Source organism: Pleurodeles waltl, chromosome 4_2, assembly GCF_031143425.1.
Source record: "Pleurodeles waltl isolate 20211129_DDA chromosome 4_2, aPleWal1.hap1.20221129, whole genome shotgun sequence".
NCBI lineage: Eukaryota > Metazoa > Chordata > Amphibia > Caudata > Salamandridae > Pleurodeles > Pleurodeles waltl.
The window spans coordinates 21,606,216-21,621,017 of record NC_090443.1 but is presented as its reverse complement, the minus strand read 5'-3'; the positions used below and the strand labels follow the sequence as shown (position 1 = coordinate 21,621,017).

General features: G+C 45.3%; 1 protein-coding gene across 3 annotated transcripts in view; it reads right to left on the bottom strand.

Moving 5' to 3' along the window:
* Nucleotides 1-14,802, bottom strand: part of DENND1C (DENN domain containing 1C) — a 292,565-nt gene that overhangs the window by 79,216 nt on the left and 198,547 nt on the right. For all 3 annotated transcript variants that reach the window (XM_069230426.1, XM_069230428.1, XM_069230427.1), the window contains 2 exons: nucleotides 12,529-12,582; nucleotides 11,792-11,902 (listed from right to left, as the gene is read on the bottom strand). In XM_069230426.1, coding sequence (XP_069086527.1) covers nucleotides 11,792-11,902; nucleotides 12,529-12,582 — 165 coding nt within the window. The remainder of the gene's footprint in view (nucleotides 1-11,791; nucleotides 11,903-12,528; nucleotides 12,583-14,802) is intronic.

Genomic DNA, 14,802 nt, shown 5'->3' with positions numbered 1-14,802 from the left:
GTGCTTAGAGAATGGGAGGTGCCATTCATCACATGAGGAGTTTTAACGTCATGTTAGTGGTATGTGCGGTTAAAATTGTCCCTGAATTCACTTTGTTTATGGCAGCCCCTGGTGTTTGCTATGAAGGCCTGAGTGTAAATGCAACGGGTGAAATGAACAAAGAAAATTTTCTGATTAGGGCTCCTTGGGATGGCATCCAGCGGATGTCCACCCCGGGGCAGCTCCGGGCGAATGGTGCAGCCCAGACACGCAATGACAGCTGGCTTGGTTGTCGTGGCAATAAGGGGAGAATAACGGTTCGGTTTAGCCGTTATTCAGAGACGCGTCTTTCCAACGCTGTGGTGAAGTAGGGAGGGAAAGTAAATTTTTTGCTTGCTAATTAAGGCTGATATATATATATATATATATATATATATGATTCACCAAAAGTATTCACTGCACTCCATGAAGTTTCAATAGTGCCTATTTATTGATGCCAAAATAACAACCACCAACGTGTTTCAACTCCACAAGGAGTCTTGTTCACAAGACTCCTTGTGGAGTTGAAACGCGTTGGTGGTTGTTCACAAGACTCCTTGTGGAGTTGAAACGCGTTGGTGGTTGTTATTTTGGCATCAATAAATAGGCACTATTGAAACTTCATGGAGTGCAGTGAATACTTTTGGTGAATCATATTCCTTGAGACTGGTCCTCTCCGTCACTGGCACTGGCAGTGGAGTGCACCACCTAGCAACCTTTAGACCATTTCTATCTTGAAGAATATATATATATATATATATATATATATATATATATATATATATATATATATATATATATATTTTGTGGGTTATGGCTGAAGAAGAAGCAGCTGCAGTCAGGGAAGCTCTGAAGGTTATTTGCAATGCGGTTAGGGAGGACCTCATTCAACCAGGTGTTTTATCTCAGGCTTGGGTTGGTTTTGAGCCTCCGAAGAGGGCCGCGGCTGGTGGTGTTGCAGTGGCGGGTTTCCAAAAGTATAAATGTTGGTGGCCTAGGGGAACATAAATGTAAGTTTAAAAAAGAAGCTGAACTTACAATACTGAGCAGCTTGCCGGGAGCATTGTCAGAGTTGGAGGAGGAGAGATGTGGCCGGGGTCACGCGTGCATGCAAACCGCGGCTGGAGACAGGCTTGTGAAAGATGGGCGGGCCGCTGAGGAATGTGCCCCTGAGGTAAGCAGCAGTTCAGGGCGTAACTTGCCGGCAACGTTTGCTAAAGCAAGTAATACGCTTTACAGGCAAAGAAACATGCCGGAAACAGAATGGTTACTCAGCAACGCGTAAACAATTAATGCCGGGGAAAAAATACATATTTTTCAGAGCTTATGTCAATGCTCTGATGAAGTGCCAGCAGATAGAGGTTTTGAAAGGGAGCTGCTGCCTTAGCGACTGGCTTGGGGATTGGGGGTTTCTGACGGAAAGAAACAAAGCATTTCAAATAAAGATTTGGGGGGGCCCTTCTGGGGCCTAATCAGAACAAACATTTTGGAAAAAAGCAAGATGTTTTATTAACTACAGGCTATAAACAAAGGCCGAAAGAATTGATTAATGCAGATACATCTTAATCTGAGGTGAGTGGATGGTTGTGGATGCCACTAGCTAGTGAGGTTCGTAGGGAGAGCTTAGGGTGCAGCAAGGGCAGTCCACAGTCGCTGCAGGTTATGGCGACTTGCAGGGCAGCGATAGGAGCATGCTGCATGATGATCGCAGATGTAGCAGGGTCCAGTCGGCCAAGTTTGGAGCGACTTGGGAAAACCGGCAAGAAGTGAGGGAAAGGTTCAGAGCAACCGTTCTGACAATGAGGGAGCAGCAATCGATTTCACCTGTGGTACAACAAAAGAATATTGACTGGAAGATTTTTGACGGGGGTGGGAGATGGGGAACACCTGGGAGTACGTTGTAAGGCACATGATGAGATGGAGGTTTGTGAGCTTGACTATGATGAAGGAAGTGAGGATTTGGAAGAAGGGGAGATACCACACCTGGAAAATGACGGGAAAGAAAATGAGTCTGTACAAAACAAAGGGTGTGGGGGGAACGCTAAATTCGTGTCAAAATATTGTATTTTAGAGGTTCCTAATGATACTGAATTCGCAAAAAAGAGTCGAGGTGTGAAGAGAGGGCGAGGGAAGAATGAAAGGCGCAGGATGGTATCGGACACAAGAAGCAATTTGAGTACAGGTGAGACACAATGGTAGTGCAGTTGGTGGGGGTGCAAATTCAGGATGAATTTGGGGAGCGGCATAAAAGAGTTTTTAAAAGTTCAGTTGATAAGAGTGTCGGAACCGAATCAGGAGTCGAAGAAAGAGCAATGGGTAAGAAAGTGTCTGAGACAGAGAATAAGGAGGAACCTAAAGACAAGAGTGGGGAGAAAAGTGGGGACCAAGTTGGGGGGATACGTTAAAGAAAGCTGATGGAGAAGGAACAAAGAATAGAACAGAAGGTTTGAAAAGGTCACCTTACGTGAGCTTACCTATGCCTTTGGGATCACATTTGAGTGCGGGAACGAACAAAGAGATTTGGAAGGGTGAATTTATGGATGTTTATAAGCTTTTGCATAGGGAGATAGAGTCAAAAGAAGGATCTAGGAGTGAAGCATGGGAGTTGGCAAGGAGACCTAGAGTGCCGACCACAATTGATCCATGGACGTCAGCATTTTTTATATTCTCGAGCGTTTATTGCAAAAAATTCCCTGATAGGGCTGTGGCTTTATTCAAATACATTGACACAATTGTGGGAAAGTACCATCTTGCCTGGCATGTTACCCCCATATTTCACTGTATATATGTTGTTTTAGTCTTTGTGTCACTGGGACCCTGCCAGGCAGGGCCCCAGTGCTCATAAGTATGTGCCCTGTATGTGTTCCCTGTGTGATGCCTAACTGTCTCACTGAGGCTCTGCTAACCAGAACCTCAGAGGGTATGCTCTCTCTGCTTTCCAAATTTGTCACTAACAGGCTAGTGACTAAATTTACCAATTCACATTGGCATACTGGTACACCCGTATAACTCCCTAGTATATGGTACTGAGGTACCCAGGGTATTGGGGTTCCAGGAGATCCCTATGGGCTGCAGCATTTCTTTTGCCACCCTTAGGGAGCTCTGACAATTCTTACACAGGCCTGCCAGTGCAGCCTGAGTGAAATAACGTCCACGTTATTTCACAGCCATTTACCACTGCACTTAAGTAACTTATAAGTCACCTATATGTCTAACCTTCACCTGGTGAAGGTTGGGTGCAAAGTTACTTAGTGTGTGGGCACCCTGGCACTAGCCAAGGTTCCCCCACATCATTCAGGGCAAATTCCTCTGACTTTGTGAGTGCGGGGACACCATTACACGTGTGCACTATACATAGGTCACTATTTATGTATAGCGTCACAATGGTAACTCTGAACATGGCCATGTAACATGTCTAAGATCATGGAATTGTCACCCCAATACCATTCTGGTATTGGGGGACAATTCCATGATCCCCCTGGTCTCTAGCACAGTACTCGGGTACTGCCAAACTGCCTTTCCGGGGTCTCCACTGCAGCTGCTGCTGCTGCTGCCAACCCCTCAGACAGGTTTCTGTCCTCCTGGGGTCCAGGCAGCCCTGGCCCAGGAAGGCAGAACAAAGGATTTCCTCTGAGAGAGGGTGTTACACCCTCTACCTTTGGAAATAGGTGTGAAGGGCTGGGGAGGAGTAGCCTCCCCCAGCCTCTGGAAATGCTTTGATGGGCACAGATGGTGCCCATCTCTGCATAAGCCAGTCTACACCGGTCCAGGGATCCCCCAGCCCTGCTCTGGCGTGAAACTGGACAAAGGAAAGGGGAGTGACCATTCCCCTGACCTGCACCTCCCAGGGGAGGTGCCCAGAGCTCCTCCAGTATGTCCCAGACCTCTGCCATCTTGGAAACAGAGGTGTTGGGGGCACACTGGACTGCTCTGAGTGGCCAGTGCCAGCAGGTGACGTCAGAGGCTCCTTCTGATAGGCTCTTACCTCTCTTGGTATCCAATCCTCCTATTTGGTAGCCAAACCTCCTTTTCTGGCTATTTAGGGTCTCTGCTTTGGGGAATTCTTCAGATAACGAATGCAAGAGCTCACCAGAGTTCCTCTGCATCTCCCTTTTCACCTTCTACCAAAGGATCGACCGCTGACTGCTCAGGACGCCTGCAAAACCACAACAAAGTAGCAAGACGACTACCAGCAACATTGTAGCGCCTAATCCTGCCAGCTTTCTCGACTGTTTCCAGGTGGTGCATGCTCTGGGGGTAGTCTGCCTTCACCCTGCACCAGAAGCTCCAAAGAAATCTCCTGTGGGTCGACGGAATCTTCCCCCTGCTAACGCAGGCACCAAAAGACTGCAACACTGGTCCTCTGGGTCCCCTCTCATCCTGACGAGCGTGGTCCCTGGAACACAGCAACTCTGTTGTTGAGACTCCCACAGTCCAGTGACTCTTCAGTCCAAGTTTTGTGGAGGTAAGTCCTTGCCTCCCCACGCTAGACTGCAAAGCTGTGTACCACATGATTTGCAGCTGCTCCGGCTCCTGTGCACTCTTCCAGGACTTTCTTCTTGCACAGCCAAGCCTGGGTCCCTGGCACTCCATCCTGCAGTGCACAACCTTCTGAGTTGTCCTCCGGCGTCGTGGGACTCCCTTTTGTGACTTTGCGTGGACTCCAGTTCACTTTTCTTCTGAGTGCCTGTTGGGGTACTTCTGCGGGTGCTGCCTGCTTCTGTGAGGGCTCCCTGAGTTGCTGGGCGCCCCCTCTGTCTCCTCCTCCAAGTGGCGACATCCTGGTCCCTCCTGGGCCACAGCAGCACCCAAAAACCTCTACCACGATCCTTGCAGCTAGGTCTTTCTGCGTGGGAACACCTCTGCAAGCTTCATCGCGACGTGGGACATCCATCTTCCAAAGGAGAAGTCCCTAGTCCTCTTCTTTCTTGCAGATCTCCAAGCTTCTTCCAACCGGTGGCAGCTTCCTCGCACCTTCAGCTGGCATTTCCTGGGCTCCTGCCCACTCTCGACACTGTCGCGACTATTGGACTTGGTCCCCTTGTCTTACAGGTACTCAGGTCCAGAAATTGTTGCATTTCTGGTGTTTGTTCTTCCTGCAGAATCCCCCTATCACGACTTCTGTGCTCTCTGGGGGTAGTAGGTGCACTTTACACCTACTTTTCAGGGTCTTGGGGTGGGGTATTTTTCTAACCCTCACTGTTTTCTTACAGTCCCAGCGACCCTCTACAAGCTCACATAGGTCTGGGGTCCATTCGTGGTTCGCATTCGGAGTATATGGTTTGTGTTGCCCCTATACCTATGTGCTCATATTGCAATCTATTGTAATTCTACACTGTTTGCATTACTTTTCTTGCTATTACTTACCTAATTTTGGTTTGTGTACATATAACTTGTGTATATAACTTATCTTCTTACTGAGGATACTCACTGAGATACTTTTGGCATATTGTCATAAAAATAAAGTACCTTTATTTTTAGTAACTCTGTATATTGTGTTTTCTTATGATATTGTGCATATGATACAAGTGGTATAGTAAGAGCTTCACATGTCTCCTAGTTCAGCCTAAGCTGCTTTGCCATAGCTACCTTCTATCAGTCTTAGCTGCTAGAAACACCTCTTCTACACTAATAAGGGATAAGTGGACCTGGCACAAGGTGTAAGTACCTCTGGTATCCACTACAAGCCAGGTCAGCCTCCTACTACAATCAGGAAGGCCAGCTCATAATTTGGAGGTTTCGCATGGTTACATTATGATGAAGAGTTCAGGGCTAAAATGGTTCTGTTACCTGAGAAACCATGGGGGAAGTCGATAATGAACTATGGGTTGAGTGGATATATCCACAGAGGCCACCACCTACAATGCATACAGCCAGCGGTATGGCAGTGCAGTTGCGGCCTTTTCTCTGGAAACCCACCCTGGGAGGGGTGGGTACATAGGAACGTGGTCAGCACCCCAATTCGGGAGCATGCTGGAGTTTCAATAGGGGGTATTGTCCTAGAAACCCATGCAGATACAAACATGAATGCTCAAAGTGCGGCGGCAGACATGCAGTTTTACAATGTTTTGGGGAGCAAGGAGGTTTTAACACCGGGGGTCAAAACAGGGGAAGGGGAGGATCCGCTCAATTTGGACAAAAGGGCTTTTCCTCCAATTAAATTGGACGTCTTGAGTTATTGGTTAAAATATTATCCCAACAGAGAAGTAGCAGTGAAATTGGAATGGGGTTTCAAAGAAGGTTTTCGGTTGGGTTACCAGGGTCCACGAGCTAGGAGATTCGGGGATAACTTGAAATCAGCAAAAGAACACCACTACATTATAAAAGAAAAACTGGACAAAGAAGTGGCAGAGGGCAGGATGGCAGGACCTTTTGATCATTGGCCTTTACAGGATTTGATAGTATCTCCGTTAGGCACTGTACCAAAAAAGAACAAGGGAGAGTTTAGGATGATATATCATCTTTCTTGGCCAGAAGGTTCTTCTGTCAATGATTTCATAGCAAGGGAGGATGCTGCTGTTCAATTTGTATCAGTGGATTTGGCCATGGCTCTTGTTCGAGCAGTGGGCCCTGGGGCCGAGCTGGCGAAATGTGATGTTAAATCAGCCTTTAAACTGTTGCCAGTACATCCTTTGGATTTTTCTTTATTGGGAATCCAGTTTGAGAATCCCTTGTATGTTGACAATGTGCTACCAATGGGTTGTGCTATTTCTTGTAATTTGTTTAAATGGTTCAGCACTTTTTTGCAGTGGTGCTTTACTCATTTAACTGGTAATGAATTGATAACACACTATTTGGATGATTTTTTGTTAGCAGGTGCAGGGGGGACAACATATGTGCAGTTGCGCTGCAACAATTTCAGGACATGGCAGGGGCGTTAGGGGTACCTTTAGCCCAGGAGAAAACCGAAGGTCCTAGCACTTGTTTAGTCTACCTGGGGATTAAATTGCATACAGTAAAAATGAAAGCCAGGCTACCTCAAGAGGAAACAAGGGAGATTATGGAGGCTTTGGAAGAAGCAATTAATGCAACTAAGTGTTTGGAAGTTTGGTTAACTTTTTTGAAAGCTTTTAATGGAATAACCATGTAGTTGCCCGACTTAGGTTTTGTTTGGACAGTACAATTTCTTTCAGAAGCAGCAGCGGCGAAAGGATTTGGGGTGTTTTGGGATGGAAGATAGTTTGCAGAAGAGTGGCTCAAAGGATGGTTAAAAGAGAAAACAAGTATTGCTTTCTTTGAATTTTTCCCTTTGTTAGTTGCTTTAGCAGTGTGGGGAAAGGACCTGGAGTATAAACCAGTTACTTTTAAAGTAGATAAAAAGACAGCGGTGGATTTGGTAAACGACCAGAGGGCCATAGAGAGGTTTCTTTTAAAAATGCTACAAAGATTTATGCTGGGTTGCCTGAAGCTTAATATCGTATTCAGAGCCAAGCATGTGCCAGGTATGAACAATAATATAGCGGATGCATTATCTCGTTCGCAGTGGCTGAGTTTCCATGGTTTGGCACCCAGAGTAGACTTACTGAAAACACAGGTCCCAAAGGAGGTATGGGAGCTTGCAGACTGAGGGGGTCATTCCGACCCTGGCGGTACAAAACCGCCAGGGTCGCGGATGACGGAAGCACCGCTAACAGGCTGGCGGTGCTTCCTGGGCCATTCTGACCGCGGCGGTAAAGCCGCGGTCAGAAAACCGGGTCCGGCGGTTTCCCGCCGGATTTCCCCCGGTTGCCCAAATCCGCCATGGCGGCGCTGCAAGCAGCGCCTTCATGGGGATTCTGACCCCCTTCCCGCCACCCTGTTTCTGACGGTTTTTACCGCCAGGAACAGGATGGCGGGAACGGGTGTCCTGGGGCCCCTGGGGGCCCCTGCACTGCCCATGCCAATTGCATGGGCAGTGCAGGGGCCCCCTAACAGGGCCCCAGCCTGCTTTTCACTGTCTGCCTAGCAGACAGTGAAAAGCGCGACGGGTGCTACTGCACCCGTCGCACACCTGCAACACCGCCGGCTCTATTCGGAGCCGGCTTCAGTGTTGCAGGCCCCTTTCCCGCTGGGCCGGCTGGCGCTACCTTAGGTAGCGCCCGCCTGCCCAGCGGGAAAGTTGGAATGGCCCCAGCGGTCTTTTGACCGCGGGGCGGCCAAATGGCGGTTCCCTCCAGGCGGGCGGCAACCGCCGCCCGCCGGGGTCAAAATGACCCCCTGAGTATGCTAACTTTGGTTAAGCAGTCTTTAGCAGAGAACAATAAAAGGGCTAACCGGAGAGCGTGGGAGGAGTTCTTGAGCACAGGGGCTGTATATAGGCCTCATGATGAACAAGGCTGTTTACAAAGGAGAAATGATGTGTTATCTTTCATAACGAAGAACATTGAAAAGAAAATTATGGCCACAACTATTTCTGTTAAACTGGCTGGTCTGAGTTTCTACGGCAAGTTCTTCTGGGGAAATGAGCCTTCAGCTGGGGAAATGGGTCAGAGATTATTACAGGGATGGGCAAAAGAAAAGCAATCAAATCGCCTAAACAGTGATCCTATTTCCATGAGGTTGCTGGTAAAGTTATTAAGAAGTTTGGGGCAAGTATGCTTTTCATATTTTGAGCAAACATTGTTCAAGTTATGTATGTCATGGTTATTGTTCGGAGCTTTTAGAGTACATGAGTTAGTAGGAACAAACCAAGATTCTGGACTGAGGGAACAAAATGTTAAAGTGTCTGATGAGTGTGCGCGAATATTTCTTGTACAATCTAAGACAGATCAAAAGAGAAAAGGCACAACTGTGTCATTGCGGAGGATTGGAGGTATAGTATGCCCGGTGGATAACTGGCTTTGTTTTAAAGAACTTAAGGGAGGTGAGTTAGGTTTTGTATTAAGTCATCAAGATGGCACAAGACTTACAGCAGTACAAGTGTTTGGGGTTTTGGAGAAAGCACTCAGTTATATAGGTTTGGATCCTTTTTGCTTTGGAACACACTCTTTTCTTATAAGCGCAGCATCTGAAGCAGAAAGATTGGGGTTTTCAATCAAAGAAGTAAAGAAAATGGGGAGGTGGTCATCTGATTGTTGTTTTCATTATATTAGGGATCTTGAAGAACCCTAACATATACAGCATAGCTAACAATTTTTTCTCATTTCAGTTTGTGTAGCCGGTTTGGGTGTATCATTCATGTCAATTTGGATAGTTGGACGTTCATTCGTTAAATGGGCAGCAAAGCAAGAGAGCAAATGGCCATTCGGAAAGAATTTAGGATTCAGAAATGATGATGTACAAATTGAATGGTGGGGTAGGGGTGGTATGAGATGGGGACAGTTGCTTCCTTATTTATCAGATTTGATTTCTGTCATGGTCTGTCCAGATGTCCTTATTATCCATTTAGAAGAAAATGACCTAGTACAACTGTCAGGCTTGGGTTTAATTAAAGAAATGAAGAAGGATCTACATGTCATTCGAAAATCATGGTCGGGAACGGAAGTGGTTGTAACAGCTCTATTGCCTAGAAGAGTGTGGAGTGGGGCGATGAAATACACAGCGGTAGAAAAGGCAAGAAGGAAAGTGAATAGAGAAATGTCATGTTTTTGCAAAGGTAAGGGGTTAGGTTGGTTACAGCATCATGACATTAAAAAAGAAGATTTTCAGTTTTTTAGACAGGATGGGGTGCATCTTTCTTTCATAGGAACCAAGCTACATCCAAGTTGGGTATCCAGAGATGGTGCTGGTAACTTGAAGTGGGTTTTTTTGTTTGCTATTCTTGAAATAACAGCAAGGCATTTTGGCGATGCCTAACTGCTATGGCAGCAGCTTATTTAAAAATAAATAAAAATAAATGGGGTGTGGGTCAGGAAATAACTCCTTATCGAGGTTTTTCCTGGTGGCGCATTAAGCAGGAAGGATTGGGGTCACTACAGAGGGGTTGGCAGAGGGGACACCGGAGAGTGATGGAGGAGTCACGGGGAAGGTCAGTGGAAGAAAGAAAAGGAATTGGGGAAGATTGAAGTCTTGAAGACTGCTCTGAGGTTTTGAGTTGTTTGGGGGAAGGTTTAAGGGTGGGGTTTAAGTATTGGTTTTGTATTAGTGAGGCCATGGATTATATCTTGTAAAATGTGTTAAAGGTTTCAGAACTGCTTACCTGTCCAATAAAGTGGCCTTTTACTCTCTTGAACAGAGTCTGGTTTTACTATTTCGCCCGACGGGGCTCCTGGGGATGGCATCCAATGGATGTCCACCCCCTGGCAGCTTCGGGCGAATGGTGCAGCCCAGATACTCGATGACAGCTGGCTTGGTTGTCATGACAATAAGGGGAGGATATGGTTCGGTTTAGCCGTTATTCAGAGAGGCGTCATTCCAACGCTGTGATGAAGTAGGTAGGGAAAGTAAATTTTTTACCTCTCCCTCCCTCCTTCATGAAGAATGTCAATCAGTACACTTTATTTTTCCAGGTCTGCAGTTTCAGAAATGACAAGTTGTCACTGGACAGGTAGCAGTCAGTAGTGGCGCAGTAAGAAGGAAGGATTGGGGTCATTACACTGGAGGGGTTGGCAGAGGGGACACCGGGGAGCGATGGCGGAGTCACGGGGAAGGTCAGTGGAAGAAACAAAAGGAATTGGGGAAGATTGAAGCGTTGCAGACTGCTCTGAGGTTTTGAGTTGTGTGGGGGGGGAGGTTTAAGGGTCGGGTGTTAGTATTGGTTCTGTATTAGTGAGTCCATGGATTATATTTTGTAAAATGTGTTAAAGGTTTCAGTACTGCTTGCCTGTCCAATAAAGCGACCTTTTACTCTCTTGAACAGAGTCTGGTTTTACTATTTCACCCGATAACGCAAATGGTGGCGGCCTGAGGCCTCCTACACTTCAAATAGGTTTGCAAACTTTTATCTCCCTTTACTTTTCAGTTTTATTTTTTTCCCCTTTGCTTCAAGTTGCTTTGTTCCTGAACCACAGGCATCCATTGAAAACAGACCACAGTGATGGTGCATACAAGTGGGCACACATCTGTCCATGCTTACAGTGTGGTTACTGTGCCATGTCGTTAGCATGATCCCACTATGGAGGATACCTGTTTTTGTAGGGGCATATGGGATGGATGCAGGCATTAGTATGATAATATTGCTTGGGAAAAAATCCTTCTTTATGGTATTGCACATGCCTCGGGCATCGGCAGACATGTTAGCATGTTAAACATAGGGACTATTCTTTCAGGTGCACAAAAGTATTAATTTATAAAATGTGCATTTGTTAGCAAGCCCATGCGGGATAACCATGCACTATTCTTTCTTGTGCACGTATGTTAATAGCTATAATATCTTCTTATTTTTGCATTTTTTACGACGTGACCATTGGCTAATCCTTAATATGTGCATGTGTACATGCAGGTTCTACGTGAATGCTTCAGTTTATTGATGCATACGTTTGGCCTTGTTGTATGGTCGAATAAATGACTGATTGTGCAGCTGGTGCATGTTTTAACATTTTAATGCAGAATGAGCATAAAAGACCACTCCTATGACAACATGATCATGCACTGGATAGGGCATATAGCGAAGAAATAGGAGAGATTTGTGTTTGATGTGTACATGCATGTATGCAATAGGGTGGCAAGATTGGTATGGTGACATCATGGAAGCCGGAGCATGCTTTACTCTTGGGGGGTACATGCAAGTATTGTGGGAAAAGTTTTTAGCATGCTCCTCCATGTACTCTTGAAAACTTTCTTACTGTGCCAATGTATAGATGCATGGTATGGAGGTGCGCGTGTTAGCATGGTCGCAGCGTGTGAAGGCCCTCACCGTGCTGAGCTTGCTGGAGGTGATGAGGATGCGTCTCTCGTGCAGCATGCTGGCGTAGAGCTGTAACATGTTATTCACGTCCACGGCCAGGACAAACTCTGTTAAATTCCTCTATCAAGGGAAGAAACCAAAAAAATGAGACCTGCTGCGAGCCAGACAAGCTCCTTCCCTGTCTCCATCCGGCACCAGGGTGTGAAGCAGCCTCAATTCAGCCCAAGGCACACACGCTTTAAAAGTGTGACAGCTTAACCTGACAACCACCGTGTTGGTGTGAGAGCTCCATACCAGAGCTTCTGACCAAACTATAAGCAGGACTTACGCATTTGGACCCACACTATTTTGGTGCCCACGAATCTAGGGGCAGAGAATAAGTTCTCCCGCTCTGAGGTAATGATACCAACCACTCTAGGGTCCTGGAATGACTTCTAGGTCTGCGCTAGATGGTGACCACCAATCCAGGGGCAAGGAACCACTCCTCCCATTCAAAATATGTGGAGTCCGCCAATCACTAGATACAGAAATGAGTTCATGAGGCAGCACCACTTCAAAAACTCCCATTCTGTGGAACATGGACTAGGTAAACTCACTCAAAATACTCAGATAATGAGTTCCATCCCTACTTTTCCCTAATTTGCTCAAACTACCTAAGGCCAGGAGTATCCCTCCTCTTCTCTCCTTGTCTCACACCCGCTGCAGCATATCCAACCCACTGATTAAAGGATTCGGAGATCACTTACGCTCTCTGGGATGGTGGGAAGGCCTCCACTGTCCGGTGCTATAAAATAGGAGAGCTGAAAATGGGGCATATGAGAGTTAAAATCTGGAGCACACTGAACAATGCTGACAGGAGATATCCGGAAGCAGTATAATGAGACACACTTGAACTAGAACATCGAAGTGGGTTACATTTTACAAGCAGATTCAAAGCAAAAATACAAAAACAGGTGGCTTGATGGACCCCAGGGGTTAACAATGTGCTCTGATAGTCTGATCATTCGTACAATGCGATCACTGAAGCGTTAGCAATGCCCTACATACACTCTGAAGGGTTAATATTGCGGCATGCTATGCTTTAAGTATCAATAATGCGGTGTGCTGCCCACCAAGACTTAATTAGGTAGCAGCCATAATATGAGTTGCCAGAAGGGTGATAATATACTTTGCTGTCTCTAAAGGTTTAATGCTGGGACGTTCTGCTCCCAATAGATGAGAAATAAGCAAAAGATTCCTCAGCAGTATGTTAATGTTCTAAACTGTCCCAGAAGTTATTCTTAAACCCACAAATAACAGTAAAGCCATCAAGATCAGTGAATTTTCAATCCACCAGTTGGACCACTTATGCCCCAATATTTTCCACGCATTTGTTTTCTTTTGTTTACAGAGGACATTGTACATATTTTGTATGAGCATTTTGACTTGTTATAATGCGCTCTGATCTTGTCTTGTTCTTGTCACTGATACTATCAACAGGGATGTAGGATGAATGACCGAAACATTGATTTTATTAACTTTAATTTATCTATGTGACTAATTTTTGTAGTTGTGTTTTCTGTTATTGTGGATAGATAGTAAGTGTAAACATAAAACAATAGTTGTCACTTTCTATTTATGTCTGCCATGTCTTTGCTTTCTTTAACATTGTTTTTTTCATATTTTTTCACATATTTGTGTTTTGTTGCTAACCTTTAGATATGTTAAAGTCCAGTGGCAATATAACACACATACTTTGTTGTTCCTATGTTGAACACATTCTTTGATAACAAATTCATAGGTTCTCCAGGTGGATTATGATTTGACTTAACTGGGCACTTATTTTTTTAGGTCCAGTACCCAAGCGCTTTGACTTGTTGTAAGTATTGTGGGCCTTTAACCACGCTCATGACACGCCCATCACTTTCACTCGTTTGTGGGCTTATCTTTAAAAAATCACTTGACGTCATTGGTAGATGCTTTACATTTGTCCAGCCTTGAGGCTGTTCTTGTGACGCCTTGAAGTCTGCCCCTGTTACATGGATAATTGCACAAGTGCCAATATACTTCAGTGGGGGCAAACAATTTTTTTGTCTCTCCCAAAAAACAGTGTGAACTCAATTAGTGCTATTAAAATGCTGGTCACATTGTTTACAGCTACCTAACCAGAGTAATTTCTTGTGGCTCTCCCCTTAAAATACTTAAAATTGGTAAATGCTTTACATAAAAAAGAAATCCTCAAAGCAAAAGAGGCTCTCCCAGCACAGCGGGAGAGCCAATACTACAATATTCACTGCACTCTGTAAAATTGCCCCATAATGCTTTGCAGGCCATTACTTTTACAAAACATTTTTGCCCATAACTCAATCTGTGGCGGTCCTAGGACAATGGGGCCACCACTAAAACATTCAGCACAACACACTCTTTCTGTCTAGGTCATCTTTTGGTCCCCACACTAGGTTAGTGGAGACCCCAAAATAATAACCCCTCCCACCATTCAGTGTCTTTATAAGCATTTTTATGGCTGGATCTTTTCTTTTATAGCTGGGAATAGCCTGTGTTTTAAATGCCTCTTTTATAATATCATTGTTATCGGCCTGCTACCCCTGAAAATATGTAATGTCCTATTCTGTCTAGGGGCTAAATATATGGTTATTCTGCAATATTTATTGCAATTATCTTTTTGTGTGGTTATGTTCTCTAGGGGCTAACTGTATAGTTACATGACCATGTTTCTTACAAATGCTATTTTCAATGTTGTGTTCTCTAGGGGCTATTCCAAGCAGTACAGTCATCTCAACGTATTAAAATACTTCTGGCATGGAAACTTTCCCCATAATGCTTTGCAAGGTATTACTTATGCAAAACATTTTTGCTCATAACTCAGCCTGTGGTGGTTGTAGGACAATGGGACTACCTTCAAAACATTGACTATAATTTTCTCGTTCATGCTACATCATCTCTGGGTCCCCACACTATGTTAGTGGGACTCCAAAATAATAACCCCTCCCACCATTCAGGGACTTTTAAACTTTCTCATG